This window comes from Dendrobates tinctorius, unplaced genomic scaffold (assembly GCF_039654945.1).
Source record: "Dendrobates tinctorius isolate UK_male_01 unplaced genomic scaffold, ASM3965494v1 ptg000069l, whole genome shotgun sequence".
In the NCBI taxonomy this organism is placed as follows: Eukaryota; Metazoa; Chordata; class Amphibia; order Anura; family Dendrobatidae; genus Dendrobates; species Dendrobates tinctorius.
Window position 1 is genome coordinate 22,015,496 of NW_027361737.1, and position 22,573 is coordinate 22,038,068.

The 22,573-nt window shown below is 45.8% G+C and overlaps 2 protein-coding genes across 5 annotated transcripts in view; both read right to left on the bottom strand.

Moving 5' to 3' along the window:
* Positions 1-1,676: 1,676 nt before the first annotated feature.
* LOC141095262 (uncharacterized) lies at positions 1,677-4,045 on the bottom strand. 2 transcript variants are annotated; one of them, XM_073581173.1, is made up of 3 exons: positions 3,555-4,045; positions 3,309-3,419; positions 1,677-2,861 (listed from the first exon to the last, which is right to left on the bottom strand). In XM_073581173.1, the coding sequence occupies exons 1-3, from the start codon at positions 3,762-3,764 to the stop codon at positions 2,223-2,225; spliced, it is 960 nt and encodes a 319-aa protein (XP_073437274.1). In that variant the 5' UTR covers positions 3,765-4,045; the 3' UTR covers positions 1,677-2,222. The 2 variants fall into 2 exon arrangements, with proteins under 2 accessions (XP_073437274.1, XP_073437273.1); XM_073581172.1 differs by having other exon boundaries at positions 3,309-4,045.
* An 11,158-nt stretch (positions 4,046-15,203) lies between these two features.
* Positions 15,204-22,573, bottom strand: part of D2HGDH (D-2-hydroxyglutarate dehydrogenase) — a 33,403-nt gene continuing 26,033 nt past the window's right edge. For all 3 annotated transcript variants that reach the window (XM_073581176.1, XM_073581175.1, XM_073581174.1), the window contains 6 exons: positions 22,237-22,430; positions 21,984-22,152; positions 20,730-20,873; positions 20,506-20,648; positions 16,894-17,059; positions 15,204-16,458 (listed from right to left, as the gene is read on the bottom strand). In XM_073581176.1, the coding sequence (XP_073437277.1) occupies positions 16,199-16,458; positions 16,894-17,059; positions 20,506-20,648; positions 20,730-20,873; positions 21,984-22,152; positions 22,237-22,430 (1,076 nt within the window). In that variant the 3' untranslated portion in view covers positions 15,204-16,198. The remainder of the gene's footprint in view (positions 16,459-16,893; positions 17,060-20,505; positions 20,649-20,729; positions 20,874-21,983; positions 22,153-22,236; positions 22,431-22,573) is intronic.

Consider the following 22,573-nt stretch of genomic DNA (forward strand, 5'->3'; position numbering starts at 1 on the left):
GCTGTGGGTATCTTCCATGTCCTGCTGCATCCATGTCCTTTGTAAATAAAGTTTATTGAAAAGAACGCTTTGTGGTACATACACCTAGCCGCAAATGTATGAAAGTACGCGAAGGTGCGTGTTTGCGCATGTGTGGAGTGGCACCAACACAAAAGTCACTTATCTCATAGCACAGGGGTCATGTAAGCTAAGTAGCCACATCACCAATAGAACTGGCCCCTATGGAGAACACTCGGCAACTGCCTCCTATACAGGAGAGCGGCAGAATCAGAAAGTAGCATGCAAGTAGAGGGGAAAAAAAGCCATTACTCATATATTAACCCTTTCACCACACAGCAGATTTTCACTTTTGATCATTTTTTTTTATTTTAAGCTTTCTTTCTATAGGAAAAAATATATATGTTTGTACCGTGTTAGCCAGTAGCTAAAAAAAAAACAACTAAGTTTGAGAGTCCGCAGAAGCTGATACCTTTTAATGGCTAAAGCTGGGGTCACACTTGCGAGTGCAATGCGGGAAACTCGCACGAGTCTCACACCTCAATACCCGGCACCCGCCGGCACTCGGGACCGGAGCGTGCGGCTGGATGGAAATACATGCAGCAGCACATTCTGGTCCACAGTGCCGGGTATTGTGAGGCGTGAGTTTCTCGCATTGCACTCGCAAGTGTGACCCCAGCCTAATTGAAAAAATGGCAGCAAATTGCAACTTTCCAAACCACTTGGGTCTCGTCAGCCATTAAAGCGAACCTGACAGCAGTTTTGGCCGATATGGCCACCACGTTTCAGGGCTTATTTGCAGCATTCTATAATGCTGTAGATAAGCTCCTGGTCCAACGTGAAAGAAAAGAAAAGCCGGATTACTTACCGGTAATGCTCTTTTAATGAGTCCACGACAGCACCCACTGGAGGTATCGGATCCGCCCATTTGGAACAGGAAACCCTACAGGAAAGATAAAAGGGGCGGTCCGCCTTTCCTCCTCAGTTTTACGTTTCAGAGTACCAGAAGGACCGCCAAGGATTAGGCAATGTTCTCTTATTTTAACATCTTTCTTATCCATTATTTGGTTAATATACTTTAACTATTGATATCTTTTGGGGGGGGAAGTGAGCGGGTGCTGTCGTGGACTCATTAAAAGAGCATTACCGGTAAGTAATCCGGCTTTTTACTCTTCGCCACGACAGCACCCACTGGAGAGATTCCAGAGACCATCACCTGGGTGGGACCACTGTGTCAAGGACAGTCCGGCCAAAGCTTAAGTCAGAGGCTGATGAAAGATCTAGTCTATAGTGGTTATAAAAGGTAGAAGGGGATGACCAAACTGCCGCCTTACATATAGTTTCAATCGGAACATCTCCCTTTTCTGCCCAAGAAGTTGCCATTGCCCTGGTGGAATGCGCCCTGATGTTCCCTGGAGGATCTTCGTTTTTTGCGGAGTAGGCTAAACGAATGGCTTCTCTGATCCATCGGGAAATGGTACTCTTCGTGACTCCATACCCCTTCTTACAGCCCTGAAATGAAACAAATAGGGCCCTACTGTGCCTCCAACTGTTGGACCTGTCAATATATTTTAGGACAGTTCTTTTGACGTCCAGAGTATGGAACTTCTGCTCTTCCGGAGTAGAGGGATTTATATAGAAGGTTGGGAGGAGTATCTCCTGAGATCTATGGTATTTTGTTGCTACTTTTGACAGGTAGGCAGGGTCTGGTTTTAATACCAATCTGTCTTGGTATTCTTGAAAAAAGGGTGGATCTATTGACAAGGCCTGGATATCACCCACTCTTCTAGCTGAGGTCAGTGCTACCAAGAGGGCCGTTTTAAGTGCTAAGTGTTTGAAGGGTATTGTGTTGATCGGCTCAAAGGGGTCTACCGTTAGGGCGTCTAGGACCAGATTTAGATCCCATGTAGGGACGGAGGGTATGTGGATTGGAGCTATTCGTTCACATGCTGTAATGAATCGAGTTATCCACTTGTTGCCTGCTATATTATGGCCATATAGCGCTCCTAATGCCGATATTTGTACTCTTAGCGTATTTACTGCTAGGCCTAAGTCTTTCCCTTTCTGCAGAAATTCTAAGATTGGGATTATCGGAACTTCTGCTGTATGAGGTACTGTATGGAATTGAAGAAATTTTTTCCATATTCTAGTGTAAATTTGGGTTGTGGACTGTTTTCTACTTTGTAGTAGTGTAGTAATTAAAGACTCAGAAAAACCTCTTGTCCTCAATAATTGCCTCTCAAATTCCACGCCGTCAAGTGCAAACTGACCACTTGAGGGTGGAAAAAGGGGCCTTGGGAGAGTAGGTTGGGAGTCGAAGGAAGGACCCAAGGATCTGTTATCGACATAATCTGCAGCCACGAAAACCACGGTCTTTTTGGCCAGAACGGTGCTATTAAGATTATCCTTGCTTTGTCGTCTCTGATCTTCCGAATTACTTGAGGTAGGAGGATCAATGGAGGGAATGCATACGCCAGGTTGAAATTCCATGGAGTTAGAAGGGCGTCTAGTATGTCTGGGTGGTCTGATGGAGATAGGGAGGCAAATATTTTTATCTGCCTGTTCTCCTTTGTGGCGAAAAGATCCACCTCGGGTTGTCCCCATAAGGCTACTATGTCCCTGAAGACCTTCTGATTGAGGCACCACTCTCCTTGCCGCAGAGTGTGTCGGCTTAGGAAGTCCGCCTTTTGATTGCTCTCGCCTCTGATATGAAGGGCCGAGAGGGACAAAAAATAGTTTTCTGCTAAGTTTAAAATTCTTGCCGCTGAGGACATCAGAGTCTCTGATCGAGTTCCTCCTTGTTTGTTTATATAGGCCACGGTGGTGGTATTGTCCGATAGTATCCTGACATGCTTCTGTTGGAGCTGCGGAAGGAAGTTGTATAGATCATAGAACACTGCAGTCAGTTCTTTTAAATTGGATGAGTATTCGCATTCCTCTCTATTCCACTTACCCTGATGAAACTCATTCTCCATGTGGGCTCCCCAGCCCTGGGGACTGGCATCGGTGGTTACGATACAAGATGGGACTATAACCCACGGAACTCCTGAACATAAATGGTCATCATCTAACCACCACTCTAGAGAAGTCAAGACTTCTTGTGACAGGGTTATTTTGCTCTGTAAATGCCCACTATGTCGCTTATCCTCCTGGAGGATCTGGTGTTGTAATGTACGGACATGGTACTGGGCCCACCGGACTGCCGGGGTGCAAGAATTTAGTGATCCTAATAGTGACATTGCTCCTCTCAAGGATACCCGTGGTCTATCTATAGCTGCTCGTATTTTTTGTTTCGTGAGGGTGATTTTTACCTGAGGTAGTAGGCATCTCTGGGTCAAGGAATCTAGTTGAAATCCTAGAAATGTCTGGAGAGATTGTGGATCGAGTCTGGACTTTTGGATATTGATGATCCAGCCAAGGCTCTGAAAAGACGAGATTGCGTCAGTCACGTGTTCGGTACATTGTTTGACTGAATTCCCAATTATTAGGAAGTCGTCTAAATATGGCACAATCAGTGTATTCTTTTGGCGAAGGTAGGCCATCACTTCTGCCATCACCTTGGTAAATATTCTTGGTGCCGTGGAAAGCCCGAAGGGCATGGCCGCGTATTGGAAATGACGAATCCTGCCTTCGACTTCCACTGCGACTCTTAGGTATTTCTGGAATCTATTGTGAATAGGGAGATGATAATAAGCATCTTTTAAATCAATCCCTGCCATTACGCAATTTGGGAACAGAAGCCTTATAGTGGATCTAATTGATTCCATTTTGAAGTTATAATTTTTTATAAACGAATTAAGCTTCTTTAAATTAATAATGGTTCTAAATGTACCGTCTGGTTTAGAAACCAAAAACAGGGGAGAATAAAAGCCTCTACCCTCTTGTCCTTCAGGGACGTCAACTAAAACTTTTTTAGCTAGTAGCACTCGAATCTCGTCTTCGAGAGCCTTTTGCTGAACTGAGGAATTAAGGCGAGTTATAACAAAGAATTCATGAGGGATCTGAAGGAATTCAATCTTTATTCCTTCCCTGATTATGTTCAAAATCCATGGGCTTAATGTAATTTGTTCCCATTTGGTAACAAAAAATTTTAATCTACCCCCAACTGGTGGGTCTAATCTTTTAATTTTTATCTCTCCTATATGTTGGCCCTCTGAAGATGGTACCCTTCTGCTTTTCATCTTTCGTGGCCTATCTATTCGTTCTGTCCGACTGTCTTCTTCTCCCGAATGGCCGTCTCTTAAAGGTTTTCCTATAAAACGGAATGGGAGAATCACTGAAGGCCTTTTTCCTCTCTTTTGCCTTGGCGAGAATTTCGTCTAAGGCTTTTCCAAAGAGGAACTCACCCTCGCATGGGGTTGCACTAATTTTGGATTTTGATTGTGCATCCCCTTTCCAGCTTTTTATCCACAGCGCGCGTCTGGCGTTATTCACCAGGGCTGCCGACCTTGCTGCCAGTCTTAGGGTGTCCGCTGAAGCATCTGCCATAAAGGCAGCTGCACCTCTTATCAACGGGATGGCTGCACGCAGTTTCTCCCTTGATATTCTTTGTTCGATCTGCTGATCTAACTGATCTAGCCATACCAGCATTGATCTAGCCGTACATGTGCTGGCTATTGCGGGTTTAAATACCCCGGTGGTGGACTCCCAGGACCTTTTGAGCGAAGATTCTGCTTTTCGGTCTAATGGGTCTGCTAACAATCCTGCGTCCTCGACCGGAATCGAGGTCTGTTTGGAAGTGGAGGCTATGACGGCATCCACCTTTGGTATTTTAGTCCATTTCAATAGGTCCTCATCAGTGAACGGATACTTCCGTTTTGAGGCTGATGGGAGAAAACCTCTCTGGTCGTGCTTTTCCCACTCTCTTTTGATGAGGTCCTTAATTGCCGGTATCACCGGAAATGATCTCTTTTTTTCTGCCAATCCCGCAAACATAATGTCCTGCGCGGTTTGGGCGCCCCTTTCCTCTTCACACCCCATGGTATTTCTAACCGCTTTTACTAGATTATCCACGCTGTCCAGTGGAAAACATGCGCGTCCTTCCATCTCCGAGGATGAGGATGTGGATGCAGAGCCTGAGTTTAACTCCTGTTCCTCCTCTGACTCTGAACTAACAACGGCCTGTCTCTTATGACTGGACTCTGAGGGAGTGCTGGCGCGGTTGATGGCTTGTATCTCCTCCCTAATTATGGCTCGGATATCTTTAGAAGATATCGTCGACCCCTGCCTGGTCTCTTTCATGCATTGTTTGCAGAGTTTTTTGGGGTAGGAGTCAGGGAGAGGCTCTGAACATAACTAAACATAAAGAATGCGCATTTTTACTTTTTTCTTTGACTGAAGTGGAAGGTCAAAGGAAAGGAGAGAGGGGGGAGGTTTTAGCTTAATAGGTAGAGTTCATACTTTGCACACTCACCCAGTGAAGCTTAATACCGGGTCGGATGGCTGAGACGGTCTGGATCGGGCTTCTGCTGCCTCGCTCCTGCGGGCAGTCTCTGTCCTGGCGCTGCGGTCCTTGGAGGAATTGCCCCCAGCCGAGTCCCCTGCTGGGGCCTGCGACTCCATGGGGGACGACATGGTTCCCTCGTTGCAGCGCTGCAGCGCTGTTTTATCTTCTCCTGTTGTGCCCCCGGAAGTCGCCCTGTGTCAGGGCGCATGCGCCGCGTCATCGCCATCCTACCCCGGAAGTTCAACCATTACTTCCGGGGTATAGGAGCGTCAGGCGCCGGCCGGCACCTGCGCCACCGCTACTCACACGCGCGGTTTGCGCACTCATGGCCTCACCTCCCACGCTGTGTCACCACCGAAAAAAAGGAGGGGGGGGAGGGCTGTGCCTTCGGATGCCAGACCGGTCCGCTCCCTGGTAAGACCGGGCGGCCATACCCGGACCCGGTCATCACCATTATGCCGTCAGACGAGGGGGGAACCGTCAAACGGAGTCTCCCCCGACGCTGCTTCCGGACCGCAGCCCCTGCCGTTCCCGAGGAGACCGCACAGGCGGATGCATGGCCCAGGTAAGATCCTGCAGGATCCTGCTCCATTTGGAACAGGAAACCAAAACTGAGGAGGAAAGGAGGACCGCCCCTTTTATCTTTCCTGTAGGGTTTCCTGTTCCAAATGGGCGGATCCGATACCTCCAGTGGGTGCTGTCGTGGCGAAGAGTAAAAAAGAAGTTTTATTACACTCACCCGGGGTGACAGGTTACATTTAAGGCTACTTTCAGCCTTGCGTTAGGAGGCGCAGCGCAGGGCCGCCGCTAACCTCCGCCCCCGGCCGCGCCTCCTCTGGTCAGCTCCTCCTATGGGCACATGACGCTGCATGCGACCAGCGTACCCTATATTTAGCGTTGGGTACACTGGCCGTCCGCTGGTATGATTTTACCAGCGCGTGCACCCTTTTGATGCTGCACCGAGTGCACAAAAATGCAACAGTGCGTTTGGCGCACGTTGGCACAGCACCAAAAGGGCGCACGCGTCGGCAAAATCATACCAGCGTACCCAACGCTAAATATAGGGTACGCTGGTCGTATGTAGCGTCATGCGCCCATAGGAGGAGCTGACCGGAGGAGGCGTGGCCAGGGGCAGAGCTTAGCGGCGGCCCTGCGCCTCCTAACGCAAGGCTGAAAGTAGTCTTAGGCCGGGGTCACACTAACCAACGCAAAATACGGTCAGTATTTTACATGCGTAATACGGATGAATGGCCCCTAAACAGTGATCCGTATGTCATCTGTAATCAAGGTGTGGTCGCGTATTTTGCGCATGTAAGCATCCGTATGTAATCCGTATGGCATCCGTATGGCGAGATTTTCTCGCAGGCTTGCAAAATGGACATATAATGGAGCCCTATGACAGGTTTTATAACACAAACCAAAGAATAGATATAGACACAGAAAATATATATATATATATATATATATATATATATATGCATTCTATATGTGTCTATATCTATTCTTTCGTTTCTTTATTAAAACTGTCAGTGTGAGTTTACTGTATAGCGCACTGAATTGCCGGCTTTGCTAAAAGACACCGGGTGCGTATTTCTCGCAAGTCACATGTGTGGTCCGTGTGTAATCCGTATTTTTTGCGCACCCATAGACTTGCATTGGCGTACTACGGCCGTAGTACGCTGACAATCGCAGCATGCTGCGATTGGCACGGACCGTAGAATACGGATGAGAAATATACGCCTGGTGCGAGGGACCCCATAGAGAATCATTTGTCTGTGTCTAATGCGTGCTTTTAGCGACTCTCACTCGGCCGTATTCCTCGCCAGTGTGACCCCGGCCTTAAATGTAACCTGTCATGTAAAAAATAAATCTCTATTAACCTGCAGGTTAAGTGTGCTAAAGTTGTGCTGCTGACGAACTGAAAGCCCAGCTATCGGCAGGAAATGAACTCCCAGCATCTTCCGGCTTTCAGCCATAGGGGATGGCTGGTGAGGCTTCAGTCACTACCCAGTACGTGGTGAGTGATGGCTGTAATCACATCCAGGCATTGACTGACAGCTGGCTTTGCAGTGCATCAGTGCTGAACCCGCTGAAGGCTGCTGGGAAGAATAAAGTTCATTTCCTCCCAGTAGCCGGATTTGTAGTGCTGCGACCGCACAGCTTTAGAATCTGCAGATGCATTTTTTGACATGACAGGTTCCCTTTAAACTAACACTGTTTACGCTGTTTTTGATTCATTGGCATATTTATTACAATTAAAGAGGTGGTCCACTATTTTTACATTAATGACCTATCCTTAGGATAGGTCATCAATGTCTGATTGGCCAGACGGAAGTACTTACTTGCGGAGCTGGCTGTCTACTTGTAGTGGTCACTGCAGGGTACCTGGCATCGCGCTCCTGCGCAGGCGTACTTATCTGCCTTGTTGAGGGAAGAGCAATGCACTGCAGTGCACAGGCGCTGGGAAAGGTCAGAGAGGTCCAGCGTACTGCAGTACTTTGCTCTTCCCTCAACGCAAGTCTGAAAGTAGCCTAAGATGTTTATTGATCTGAATCTGTGGATAATGTTAGCACTATAGCAATAAAAAAATCTATATTATTATTGATCAGCTTAAGGCTATGTGCACACGCTGCAGATTCACCTGCGTTTTTTTTCGCGCGGAACCGCAGGTAAAGTGACCTGCGGTTTTCCTGCGGTTTGGTCTGCGGTTTCACACCTCTACTATGTTAAAGGTGTGAAATCGCTGCGGAAACCGCCCAAACAATTGACATGCTGCGGTTTGTAAACCGCAGCAAAACCGTGCGGAAAAAAACGCACCGTCAGCACAGCGTTTTTGAAAACCCATAGGGTTTCATTGTACTGTACTTGGTCTGCGGAACTGCTGCGTTTCCACAGGGCCAAAACCGCTGCAGAAACGCAGCAGAATCCGCACCGTGTGCACATAGCCTAAGAAGTATACAGTAAGTTGTTAAAAATTGTATTTCAAGGTTACTCCAATAGAAGGGACACATGTGGCCATAAGCAAAACACACATCATTGCAAAAAACTGGGACCAAGAGAAATAAACAATTACATAATTCAATCACAGTACCCCAATAAATTTCATACAACGGTAAGCCCAAGAAGTTGAATGCAACATGCATATGTAAGGGATTGGGATAGAACACCCCTTTTATTGCCTCCTCCCCTTTAAGAGCTGTGATGTAAATATATTGTTATGATTTGGTACTGCTACACGGCTGTGTATTACCGACTGTCTTATTGGTATTGCCACATTATGTGTTACCATACTGTACATACTGTAAGATATTGTGCTTCATTATGTCGTTTGTACTGCTGTATAGATTAGGGTAAGATAGTGCTTCCTTTGGGTACATTAGAGGAGGGCACTTGTAGCATAGAGTTCATAGATATGGGGAAGTGTAATTTTGGAACGGGCCACTAGATGGGGGCATACTATTGGGCTTTGTTAGGTATAGCAGTAGGAAGTTTCTAGATGATTTTGTAAGAGCACACACATAGTTAACTGTAGGAGGAGCTGCTATGGGTTAAGTAAGCGTAGAAGTTATGAATTAGTCAGAAGGGCACACACGCCCGACAAGTCCACAAGGGCCCTAAGCCCCGGACATCATAGCAGCTACGCAACGTTGTTTAAGTGAAGAAGCACGGGAACAGTCAGACGGGTGCTGGATAAGACCGGAGACTTTCCCTTCTGGGTGATGACACTCTTGTCTGAGCAAGTCTATGCTAATGCCCAGGTACTCTTGTACTTGGCTCGGGACCATCTGAGATTTTGGCAGATTTAGCAGCCAACCTAGGCTGGTCAGTGCCTCCATAGTCCTGTTCAGCTGATCCCTGCAGTGAGAAGGGAAGTTGCCTATCACTGGAAAGTCGTCCACGTATGGGACTGTAAGTACGTCCTGCTCCCTTAAATGTGCCATGACTTCCGCTATGATTTTTGTGAAGAGTCTCGGAGCGATGGCCAGCCCGAATGGGAGAGCCTTGAATTGGTAGTGCCTTATCTCTCCCCTTATAGTGACTGCTATCCTGAGATACTAGCGGTAGTCCATGTGTATGGGGACGTGATAGTACGCGTCTTTTAAGTCGAGTACCATCATGTAACAGGCTGGAAACAGCATTTTTACTGCAGATTTTATTGTTTCCATTTTGAATGGATGGATTATCAGGCACTTGTTTAACCTTTTCAGATTTATTATCGCCCTGAATGTCCCATCTGGCTTCCTCCTTAGGAAGATAGGGGAACAGAAGCCTTGTCCTTTTTCCCGGTGGGGGACCTCTTGTAGCACTGATTTCTCCATCAGGGTCTGAATCTCTTGTTGGACTGCGTCTTGCTCTTCCACTGACAGTCTCTGCGGGGTCACTACAAAAGAGGGTTTGGGTGAGGTGTGGAAGTTTAATTTGAGGCCTGCTTTTACCACTTTTAAGATCCAGGAACTGTTTGGGCCACTTCTTCCCAACCTGGAAAAGATATCAATCTTCCTCCTACCTGGGAGACACCTTCATTGGGGTTGTTTCTTGTCCGCTGGTTTCCCGAACATGAACCCTTTTCCTCTTCTGTCCTCCCACTTATCCTGGGAGTTTTTAGGCGGGTTTTCCTGCTCCGAAAACGTTTGAAGGGGAAATTGGACTGATTGGGAAAAGACTTTTTATCCCCTGCTTTGTCAAGGATATCGTCCAGTGTGGGGCCGAAAAGGAATTCGCCTTCACACAGGGAATGGAGCAAAGTTTGGATTTCGTCTGCAGGTCCCCCGTCCAGCATTTGACCCAGAATTCTCTCCTTGCCGCATTCGAAAATGAAGCTGCCCTGGCTGCCAGTCGGATTGAATCCGCGGATGCATCCGCCAGAAAGGCCGCCGCTCCTGTCATCAATGGGACGGAGTCTAAAATCGCGTCTCTTGGGGTTTTGTTCGTCAGTTGGTCCTCCAACTGATCTAACCACACCATTAAGGCTCTAGCTGCGTCTGTGGCGGCTATGCCGGGTTTCAGTCCTCCTCCGGCTGCCACCCAGGAACCTTTTAGGAATGTTTCCGCTTTTTTGTCCATGGGATCCTTTAATGTTCCCATATCCTCAAACGGCAGAGCGAATTTTTTCGAAGCTTTTGCTATAGCTACATCCACCTTTGGCGCTTTCTCCCAATATGAACAGCTTGGGTCTTCAAAGGGATATTTCCTTTTTGGATCCAGGAGGCCCTTTTTTCCGGCCTTTTTCCATTCTCTCTGCATTAGTGCTTTAATTTTCTCGTTCATAGGGAATGATCTTCTCTTTTTTTTGTTCTAACCCACTGAACATGGCGTCCTGGATGGTTCTTTTGGGTCTGGTGTCTACCAGCCCCATAGTGGTTCTAACTGCTTTTACTAAATTATCCGTTTCCTCAATAGGGAAACAGCTGCGACCCCCCTCTTCAGAGGATGAGGAGTCGGATGCTGAACTGTCTGAGTTTGATGTTGAAGGTTCGCTCTCCCTATCGCTGAGGTCTGACTCTGGGTCCCTGTTCTTAGCCTTCCTATGCTTTTTCCCTGGAGGGATTTGACGGTGTTTTCTACCTGGTGTTTGATTAGGGCCCTAAGGTCGGAGGCGAACCTTGGAGATTCTTTACAAATCATGTGATCAATGCACGCTTGGCAGAGCCTTTTCCCCCACCCCGTGGGAAGCTCCTCTTTACAAAGTGGGCAAATCTTGTGGTTGGCCTTCTGCGTGCACTTCTTCCCCTAAAAGAGAAGGGGGACAGGCCCTAGCTACAGCTTGTACATTCATGTATTCCACTTACCCACCAGACCGAAGAAGGATACCGGATCTGGAGGGACCACCGGGTCTGCAGGAGCCTTGTCTTTTGGGGCCACTGCCCCACTGGACTCCTTGCTGCGCCAGGATCGAGAGCGGCTGCTGCTGCTCTGTCGCTGTGGCTGGTCCTTGGGATCCTTCTTACAGCGTTGCTGCTGTTGTGGTGATTGCCGCTGGTGCCCTGTGTCGGAGGACATGTCCAGCTGCGGTTGCTCCTCTGGAGGCTCAATCATGCTCCCAGGAGATGCAGCCATCTTTTGCCTGGTGGTTTCTTTAAATATCGCCGCTCCCCTTCCGGCCACTGCCACTTGGGGGGAGCGTTTTTTTTTTTCCCCGGGTGTGCGCCGCCACTGCATCCCCTACCCAGTACTCCGGGCTCCCAGAGATGCTTTGCGCCACACCCGGCGTTTGACGTCATCTGGCGCCTCCCCCCGCACGTGTGCCGGTCCCAGAGATGCATTGCGGTGGTGGCGACGTCACAGGGCTTGCGCGTGCAAGCGATGCTGCTCCCAGGGATGCATTGCGTCGGCCCGGCTCCACCGGACACTCCCTGCGCCGCTGTCCCTGGAGCGTGTTTCAGCAGGCCTCTGCCTGGCTCTCCTCACGCGCCCGGAGCCCCACATTCTCCTGGAAGAGGTGGTCTTCTGGAATGCCTTCTGCCGCCCCCCCCGCACACCCTGGAGGCCCGCTGACCTCTGGTGGTGGCGCCTCGGGTCACCACCCCAGCCGGGACTGGGAACCCCCGCTGTCATCCCCCAGGCTGGTCGGCCCCGACATCCGACGACGACTGGTGGGTCCGTAGGATCCTTATGGGGACAGGAAACCAACTGATGCGGGAGAGAGGTACCGCCTTTTTATCTGTAGGTTTCCTGACCCCGTGGGGCAGATCCCCCTCTCCGTGGTGTCGTCATGGGGGAAAGAGAAAATAAAAATATTATACCACTTAATATATTACATTGCTAGTATTATTTAATATTACAAAGTCCAGAAATAGAAGGCAAGCACCATCACAATAGTCCACACATCCGAACCATCATACGTGTATAAAAGAGACGCAGCCGGCAATACAACAGTTTTACCCTTAGGTGCACATTCATGGAAAAGAAGCTAATCCACATAGCAAAAAATAGTAGAAAAGAGCGGCACTCACCGGGTAGTGTAGTCAAGGCTTTATTATAAAAAGCATATCAGCGGGAGAACGGGTGCAAAAAGGAGATAGCAACGACGATCGTTTCGCTCTGCAAAGGCGCTTCAACAGGTAACCTGATTGACCGGCCCAAGTCTGGGAACTTGTTTTCAGTCTTATGGCGCCGTGCAAGAAGGTTCCCCCGTCAAGGACAGGAAACCACTGATGTAGAGAGGCGCTCCCCTTTTAATCTTGAAGGTTTCCTGTCCTTGGAGGGCAGATTCTCTCTCTTGTTGGCGCCATCATGGGTGACAGAAAAAAATCCACCTTCATTTATATAATATTGTACCTGAAATAGCGCAGAAACTAGCAGGTGTCCGTCTTCACTCGCCACTGAGCTGTAACAGACTGAATGCCACCAACCATTAATTTTCCTCAAATTCAAATCTTTCAGTCCTATTACTGTTACGGGTTTTATTGTTACTATGGTGACAGATGCAGTAGCTAATTTAAAAGGAACACAATGCTCATTTTTCACAAAAGTGCATTTTATATACGATTGTTATAGTATTAAATGCTACACCGGGGTCATCAGATTTCTGATTCTGAAAGATACATTTATAATTATTAAAACCAAAAGCACAGTCCAAAATTGACTTTAACCCCTTAAGGATCGAGTAACTTTTCTTTTTAAAGGCTTTATCTTTCATTTTGTAAACACAATGAAAATATTAAACAATAGCTACCATTAGAATAAAGTATCATCAAAGTCCACTGAAGCCAGCTCAATGTCTGACTTTGGATCAATATAATGTAGTTGCATAGAACGAATTAACAACCAAAGAATCATATCCACACATTCAATATATACATCCTTATGCAGAACAGCTAATCATACAGGCCCCATGCCCATCACCCCCCCAAAATCTAAGGCAACTTTCATTTATGTTCTTTTGTTTTTTCTTCTGACAGCCATATGAGGACTTGTTTTTTTTTTGTGGACCACTTGTATGACAACATTAATTTGACCACATAATGTACTGAAAAAAAAATCTAAGAGATGAAATTGTGAAAAAAGGAATTCTGCCATTGTCTTTTATGGCATTTGCTGAATTGTAAAAAATAATCTGGAAAAATTTAATAAATTTTTTTAGTTTGTGTCACCATTTTCAGAGTCCTGTAACAATTTTATTTTTCCAATGATTGAGCTGTGAGAGGTCTTGTTTTTTTTTGTGTGTCGAGGATGGTTTTATTAATAACAATTTGGGGTACAGATGACTTTTAATCACTTTTTATTGGATAGTTTGGGAGGTGAAGCAACCGTAGTTCTTGTTTGCATTTTTATAGACCAAACTTCTATGGATGCAACGATACCGAATGTATTTTACATTTTTATTTCTTTATTGGAACAGAGTAAAAAGGAGTGATTAAAATTTTTATATATTTATTTTCACATTTTTTTTTACTTTATTTTTTCCTGTACTTTGTAGTCCTCTTTGGTGACTTTAAACTGGGATCACAAAGCAGTTCTATTTCAAGATAATTTTCAGTTTAATTCACAGCCGACATAATAGGATATACAGACCTAAATCCATCCAACGTTTCCAACATTGCCTTAATTAAGGGTATCTGTAAGAAGAATCCACTACACCGCCACTGAAGCACACCGACGGATTCTTCTTACAGATACCCTTGATAAAGGCAATGATGCTGAAACTTTGGATGGATTTATGTCTGTATATCCTATTACGTCGGCTGTGAATTAAACTGAAAATTATCTTGAAACAGAACCGCTTTGTGACTTATTGGTCATCGTTCTGCAGTATTACTTCATTTTCCTTCACAGCACCATCTTTGCATCTAGAGTGCACTTTTGATCTATTTGACTATAAACTTGGATACTTTGATCACTTGTTCTATGTTCTGCAATAACACAGCATTGCAGTATATAGTGTAAATCAACAGCATGTGGCTTCTGTAGGTGCCCAGCTTCCATGGTAAACCATCAGTACCCCTTGGGGGCTGATGACCACTGATGCCCACCTGTGTGGACCAAGCTCAGCTCCCGAGCCTCCTCCACCCGTGTGGACCAAGCTCAGCTCCCGAGCCTCCTCCTCCACCCGTGTGGACCAAGCTCAGCTCCCGAGCCTCCTCCTCCACCCGTGTGGACCAAGCTCAGCTCCCGAGCCTCCTCCTCCACCCGTGTGGACCAAGCTCAGCTCCCGAGCCTCCTCCTCCACCCGTGTGGACCAAGCTCAGCCCCCGAGCCTCCTCCTCCACCCGTGTGGACCAAGCTCAGCTCCCGAGCCGCCTCCTCCACCCGTGTGGACCAAGCTCAGCTCCCGAGCTTCCTCCACCTGTGTGGACCAAGCTCCGCTCTTGAGCCTCTTCCACACACATGGACCAATCTCCGCTCCTGAGCCTCCTCCACACATGGAACAAACTCAGATCCTGAGCCTCCTCCACCCATGTGGCCCAAGCTCAGCTCCCAAACCTCCTCCACCCATGTGGACCAAACTGAGCTCCCGAGCCTCCTCCACCCGTGTGGACCAAGCTCAAGCTCCCGAGCCTCCTCCACCTGTGTGGACCAAGCTCAGCTCCCAAGCCTCCTTCACCCATGTGGACCAAGCTCAGTTCCCGAGCCTCCTTCACCCTTGTTTACCAAGCTCAGTTCCCTGATCCTCCTACACCTGTATTAACCAAACTCAGCTCTCGAGCCTCCTCCTCCACACACATGGACTAAGCTCAGATCCTGAGCCTCTTCCACGCATGTTGAACCTTCCTTGGACATGCCAGTACATCCATTTGCACAAAGGCTTAAATGGAATCTGTAATTTTTCTTTTTTTATTTCTTGATTGAATAAAATAGTCTTTAAAGAAAATCTTATTAAAAATCAAGGGGTAGTCAACCAATCTAACTTGGTTTGTTTGTGAAGGGGGCCAGTAGGGCACAAAGGACCCCCAAGAAGACCTCTATTTAAAGCTGTTATCACAATTTGTAGTAATGAGCAAACCTTTTGGTATTTTATTCTGTAAGTGGTTAGGGCAGCATCAACATCACACTATATTCACCTTAAAGGGGGTTTCCCACGAACAAAGTTAATTTTAATCAAAGGATCTTGGAATAATAACAATTTCCACAATTGGATGTGATGAAATAAAATGTTCCTGTGCTGAGATAATCTTATAAACGTGCCCCTGCTGTGTACTGTGTAATGACTGTGTCTCACCACGCAGGAACATGGTCTGATCACACCACAGCTGCTAGGCAGGGGAGGACACCAAAGAGTATACAGATAGAATCCACTGCGATCCCATGATGTGCTTTCTGTGAGGTAAAATCTTGCTTAAAAACTGGCTGGGAAATGTTTTACCTCACAAAATGAATCAGCTGTGATTCCATGCTGTCTTGTCTGTATATTCTTTTGCATCCTCCCCTGCCCAGGAGCTCTGGTATGATCAGACTATGTTCCTGTATGGTCAGACATGGCCATTACACAATACACAGCAGGGGCACATTTATAAGATTATCTCAGCACAGGAACATTTTTTAACACATCAAATTGTGGCAATTACTATTATTCCAAGATGTATTAATATGTACTTTGTTTGTGGGAAAATCCCTTTAAGTTAACAATAGTGCCTATGGTCCATGGTCAATAATAACCTAACCCTAACAAACTTGTTATTTAAGCTTTCTACACACATTATGTACAATAATTCTGTGTATACATCATAAAAATAGATTGAAACATTAGGAAACCGTCAACTAATTTCATTGTATCCGCTAACACGTTCACTTCAAATTTAAATGCTGGTGGTTTGATCAGTCAGCTGGGGGGATTGTCTTGTATGGGTTCATAATGCCTTTTGGATCCAGCATTTGTTTAAGCTGCTGCATGATGTGTACCGCTCCTCCGGACTTGCTGTAATAAATGTGGTCCCTCTTTTTGAATCCCAGTCCATGCTCAGCACTGATACTGCCATGGTGTTTAGAGGTCCATTCATACACAAAAGGCTCCAGGGCTGACTGTAAGGCGTCAGTGTGAGACGTTGCTGTGATGTTTAAATGCAAATTTCCATCACCTGTAGAACAAACGTGAAAAATTCTATCAGAGTTCTAGGTCGATGGCTAATTATTTTAAAAATTAAAAAAAACTGTTAACTTGAAAAGTTATAGTTTCCAATACATCAGGTATACTATAAGTCAGGCTTTTTGACAAGTCCCCATGGTTACAATAGGCAGGTAAATGTCCCACCATGAACAACAGATGGTGAATCATCTCCCATTCATTCTAACACACAGAGACCCAGTATGGCCGCTGGCTGATCCATGTGTGGTTCACCATGAGCCATCAAAGCCACATTCCCCTGTTCTATAAGAAAAGTAATGTAGCCATGTCCAAAATAATTACCCATACTGAGAAGCCTTTCACGGCTAAAACTTAAACGAGTAGACAAATTTATAAGTGCACGTGAAAAATCAGTCACCCCGAAAATTACTGCAGTGAGGTATCTCACCTAAATGTCCATAACCAACTACACCCTGAGCAGAGGACGCTAAACGAGCCCTTGTTTCTTCAACAAGTGCATACAGTTTCTCCACAGGCATCGATAGGTCGTATTTGAAGACGTAACCATCGAGGGCTAGAGCCTCTGTGATACGTTCCCGTAGGGCCCAGAGAGACTGTGAAGGAGGAAAAAGTGAAATACTGAGGAAAAAACACAAGAGTAAACAAAAAGTAATTTGCAGAGAACTTGTCACCAGGTTTCCTCATTTCAAACTAAAGCCACCACCCCAACTGCTCTATTACTGCAGTCCATCGACCTGTATTTAAGCACCCAACTCCCCCTCCTTATGTTAAAAATATCTTCAATACTTCTGGCAATTGGCAGTCCAAAGGGCGCCTTTGTCCTTTTCTCCTCGCCTCCTCAATCACTGTAGCTGCCGTCTTCCCGGCTTCATTGATATGGATGACGAGTCCTATGTCTTCCACAGATAATGGCAAATCTTGTACCTACACAGCTGAAGCTTAGGCCTGCACTAGCACTCTATGCTTTGTCCTACTAAGGGCAGAATAAAGTCCTATAATGCACCAGCAGCCATTAACCCAGAAGTGAAATGGGTGCCTGCACATGCGCAGTACGGAACTTTGCTCTACCGTTAGTTGGGCAGAGGATTGAGAGCCTGCGCAGGTCTGTGCTTCATCTCCACAAGTACAAGATCCGCATCAATTTGTGGATAACATAGGACATGTCATCCATATCAATCAAGTCGGAGGGACGGTTGGTGGAGGGATTGAGGAAATGCAGAGAAAAGGACAAAAGACACCCTTCAGACTGGACTGCACCATATGCCACAAGTATAAGAAAGCATTTTTTTTTTTTATATATGGAGGGGGAGTTGGGGACTTAGATAGAGGTCTATGGACTGTGGTAATAAAGCAGCTAAGGGTGGTGGCTTGACTAAAGTCAATTTTATAGAACTGATTAAACCTATTAATAATAATAATAATAATAATAATAATCCTAAACATTTTTAACATGTTTTCTTTTTTTAAACCAAAGTAGCCAGAGAAAACCCAAACACAAACAAGGAGCGTGTACAAATGCCATGTTGCCCTTTGTATAATGGAACACAGTGCTGCAAGATAACAGTATAATGTGAAGATGCACCATTTTTATAACTGCTAGATAAGTACTATTAGTTTTTGCAGTGTGTATGCAGTGGAGGCAGCCAAAATCTACCAACACATATCAGAATATATCACTCTGACATATGTAACTTTGTGACCGCACATCCTCTAAGATAAATCTATGCGTTTCACCTGTTTATTACCTATAGTCCTGTTTATCTGTGACGCCTTAGATAAAGGTGTTGTTCATTACTTAGATCATCAATATAAGATTAGTTGGGGGCTCCGACACCAGCATCGATTATCTGTTGTCCATTCCCGAGGTGGTCGGCTGTAAGCGCTGAATGTTATCTGTTGTCCGTTCTCGAGGTGGTCGGCTGTAAGCGCTGAATGTTATCTGTTGTCCGTTCTCGAGGTGGTCGGCTGTAAGCGCTGAATGTTATCTGTTGTCCGTTCTCGAGGTGGTCAGCTGTAAGCGCTGAATGTTATCTGTTGTCCGTTCTCAAGGTGGTCGGCTGTAAGCGCTGAATGTTATCTGTTGTCCGTTCTCAAGGTGGTCGGCTGTAAGCGCTGAATGTTATCTGTTGTCCGTTCTCAAGGTGGTGCGCTGTAAGCGGTGAATGTTATCTGTTGTCCGTTCTCGAGGTGGTCGGCTGTAAGCGCTGAATGTTATCTGTTGTCCATTCTCGAGGTGGTCGGCTGTAAGCGCTGAATGTTATATGTTTTCCGTTCTCGAGGTGGTGCGCTGTAAGCGCTGAATGTTATCTGTTGTCCGTTCTCGAGGTGGTCGGCTGTAAGCGCTGAATGTTATCTGTTGTCCGTTCTCGAGGTGGTCGGCTGTAAGCGCTGAATGTTATCTGTTGTCCGTTCTCGAGGTGGTCAGCTGTAAGCGGTGAATGTTATCTGTTGTCCGTTCTCAAGGTGGTCGGCTGTAAGCGCTGAATGTTATCTGTTGTCCGTTCTCAAGGTGGTCGGCTGTAAGCGCTGAATGTTATCTGTTGTCCGTTCTCAAGGTGGTGCGCTGTAAGCGGTGAATGTTATCTGTTGTCCGTTCTCGAGGTGGTCGGCTGTAAGCGCTGAATGTTATCTGTTGTCCATTCTCGAGGTGGTCGGCTGTAAGCGCTGAATGTTATATGTTTTCCGTTCTCGAGGTGGTGCGCTGTAAGCGCTGAATGTTATCTGTTGTCCGTTCTCGAGGTGGTCGGCTGTAAGCGCTGAATGTTATCTGTTGCCCGTTCTCGAGGTGGTCGGCTGTAAGCGCTGAATGGAGCTGAACAGCATATCTCCTTACACTTGGCAATGGACACTACATATTGAACTGAGCTCTGCTGTTGCTCTGTATACATGTGTACACCCAGCCAGTGGATAGGATAGCAACTGATCAGTAGGGCTGCCAGGTGTAAGACCCCCATCAGTCGGATACTGATGACCCATACTACGGATGGGTAATCAATACAAAAGAAGTGGAAAACCCCTTTAGGGTGCCTGCTTTTTGACCTGGAAACCTTTATGCTAATTTACCATTAGAAGTCTATGGCCACGTACGTCACATTTGGCACAGTCACACGTCTGGACCCCGAGAGCGTCCTAGGCTATGTTGGGAGGAGAAATTTTAACCCCGCGTGTTCCAATTCACCAAACAATTTTGCCCCTATCTACATAATGGGGAAAAAGTGTGATGTCATAATGGCTGCCATGGCGACGCTGATGTCATCATAGGTTGCAAGCCCCGCCGCTCATTATGCTGTCATAATGGTTGACTATGGGATGGATGATGTGTGATGGGTATATGGCCACTGGACTATGGGATGGAGGATATGTATGACGGGTATATGGGCACGGGACTATGGGATGGCAGATATGTATGATGGGTGTATGGGCACGGGACTATGAGATGAAGGATGTGTGATGGGTATATGGGCACTCGACTATGGGATGGCGAATATGTATGATGGGTATATGGGCATGGGACTATGGGATGGAGGATGTGTGATGGGTATATGGGCACGGGCCTATGGGATCGTGGATATGTATGATGGGTATATGGGCACGGGACTATGGGATGGAGAATTATAATTTCTATAACTAACCACAGTTAGTTACTATGCCGGGGCAGCGTTGGGCTCTTCAGCTAGTGTATAATATAAAAATTTATTAATTGGACGCAACCCTGGCACCCAGAACACATGCTTGATAGTAGTCCCCTACTCCAACTACTCCTCCAAACACACGTATGGGACAAGAATCTTCTCATTTACTTTACCAAGTTAGACTTAAGTCCCTAAATTGAGATCTGAGGGACCAGGACTGTGGCCAGTGTGTAGTCCATATAGCAGGATATAAGGACGTCCTATATACATTACATATTACTATATTCATATATTAATTCAAGATGAGCCAATATAAGGGCAAACATTGATAAACCATGATTCATTCATACAAAACAAACGAATTTGCACATTACACATTATGACCATACTGCAGATTGTGACCGTACCATTATTTTACCCTGGTCGGTTGCTACTGTTCCTGAAGTTACAAATCCGGAGTCTATTGCCTTCTCCAGAAATATATTGAGTTTCTCTTCATCATGCTTTCCACAGGATCCAGAAGTCTCTACCAATACGTAGAATGCATTGTCTGCAGTCAAAACATACCAAAATTAATCCAAAGTCAATTACACCCAATATCACCACCGGTGAATAAGTTACCATTACCGACCTGGTAAAGGATTAATAAGTCTCAGATGTGTTTGCACCATCCTCATGGACTCCGAATCCATGAACTCACAAGCAGACAGAATCTCTCCAAGTTGATCTCTGCACAGTGTGAACACCTGCAGAACTTTACTGAAATGTTCGCATCCTGGAGAAAAGTGCAATAACCGCTATTCATTAAAAACAGTCAATTGCAATTTTCAAGCAGCCTATGAATGGCTGAATCCCAATGAAAAAAATAATAACATACAACAACATAGTAAACTTTGGAAATTGCTCAGTCAACTTATAAAAAAATAGTTCTTCTTGTACACGTGTTAGCCATGTAACTATCCTTGTAAATACCATCTGAGTGCAGTTCAATTTTCAAGGAATATTAAGACAGGGTGGAGGATCTTCAAGTTTAAAAATAATGGGACTAAACTGATGAAAATCAAATGAAAATTGTGTGAAACTCGGTACATTTTTCTCGTACGTGGAAACAAAACTGACGTGTGAATGAGGCTTTATAGAAACCTGGCAGAAAGCAGGGGTCCAACACTACCTGGCCCCCTTTATCTCTGAATAACGATATGAGAGGAGAAATTTGGCATAAGAAGACATTGCCCACCAATCTCATTTAGTTTTCCCAAGCATTTTTTTTTGTTTTGTTAAAGAGGAATTTGGAGCAGATTCGCTCGAAAAATTCCAAAAAAACATGTGGTACTTAAAAGGGGAACGGACAATTTTAGATCAGAATAGAGGTTCATGAGTGGAGGGGCAACTTCTGTAAAGTTCAGATGTCCCTAATAAGAAATTTAAAAATGTTTTTTAGTTTTCTTAAATTGCCTGCTCCACATTACATGCTTGATCATTTCTTAAAAGGGAACAGGTCAGGATGTGTTAACATATGGATATAGTGAGATAGCTTTACAGACACTTGTCCCCAAATAAAACTGATACTTTTTAGAATCCGAAGGCCCAGTAATGAAAAGTATGGCATAGAAGTCATGTGCAAATCAGATTGGAAGTGCAGTGTGGGCGTGTCAGTGCACTTTGACGGTTTCTTCCCATGACATGGACACGCCCCCCAGTTCACTTCCAGCTAGATTTGCATATGGCTTCTTCCCTAGATTTGTAATGTAGAGTAATGTTCCTTTGACATGGTGTAATCACTGATAACCTATGTTTAATGATAAGTTTATGTAAATTGGAATTGCCATGAAACACTTATCAAAATTGTATAGAACAACATAAGTGATGGAATAAAACACCTTACCTAACAGGGCCACATTTACTGCACTGGGTTTGCGTGGGCACAAAATAGATAAAGCGGTTATGATGCCTAACGTTCCTTCAGAGCCAATGAACAGCTGCTTCAGATCATAGCCCGTGTTATCTTTGCGCAGAGAGTTGAGACAGTCCAGGACAGATCCATCAGGAAGGACCTGATAAAAAGGACAAGGAAAAAACTATAGAAAAAGAAAAGAAGAAGATACCTACTGTGCGAAACGCCTCTTAAAATCGCTTACGGCTTCTAGTCCCAAGACTGTCCCTCGTAAGGATCCATATCGCAGAAGTCTGAGGCCACCAGCATTTGTTGCCAAGTTGCCCCCTATGTGACAGCTTCCCTTTGCTCCTAGATCTAACGGCATGGTGTAACCCCGTTCTCCAAGATACTGGTTTAGCAACTCTAAAACACAACCAGCCTGGCACACGAGGGAACCTAAAACAAATACACAACACAGATGTACAATAAGCCTTCCCGTAACACAACCAACTTAGTTATACTCCTGGCTGTTCCTAAGTGACCACAGAGTCTTAAAGCTCCTGCAGAGACTAGGGTCTACCCCTGCCCCGGACTCCCCT

Bases quoted from the DNA above. Each gene is read 5' to 3' on its own strand.
- LOC141095262 (XM_073581172.1), bottom strand. From the start codon at position 3,764: ATGGAATCAATTAGATCCACTATAAGGCTTCTGTTCCCAAATTGCGTA. The intron at 2,862-3,308 runs GTAAAAATCACC...TTCCTTCCGCAG, and splicing joins AGAGATGCCTACTACCTCAG to CTCCAACAGAAGCATGTCAG.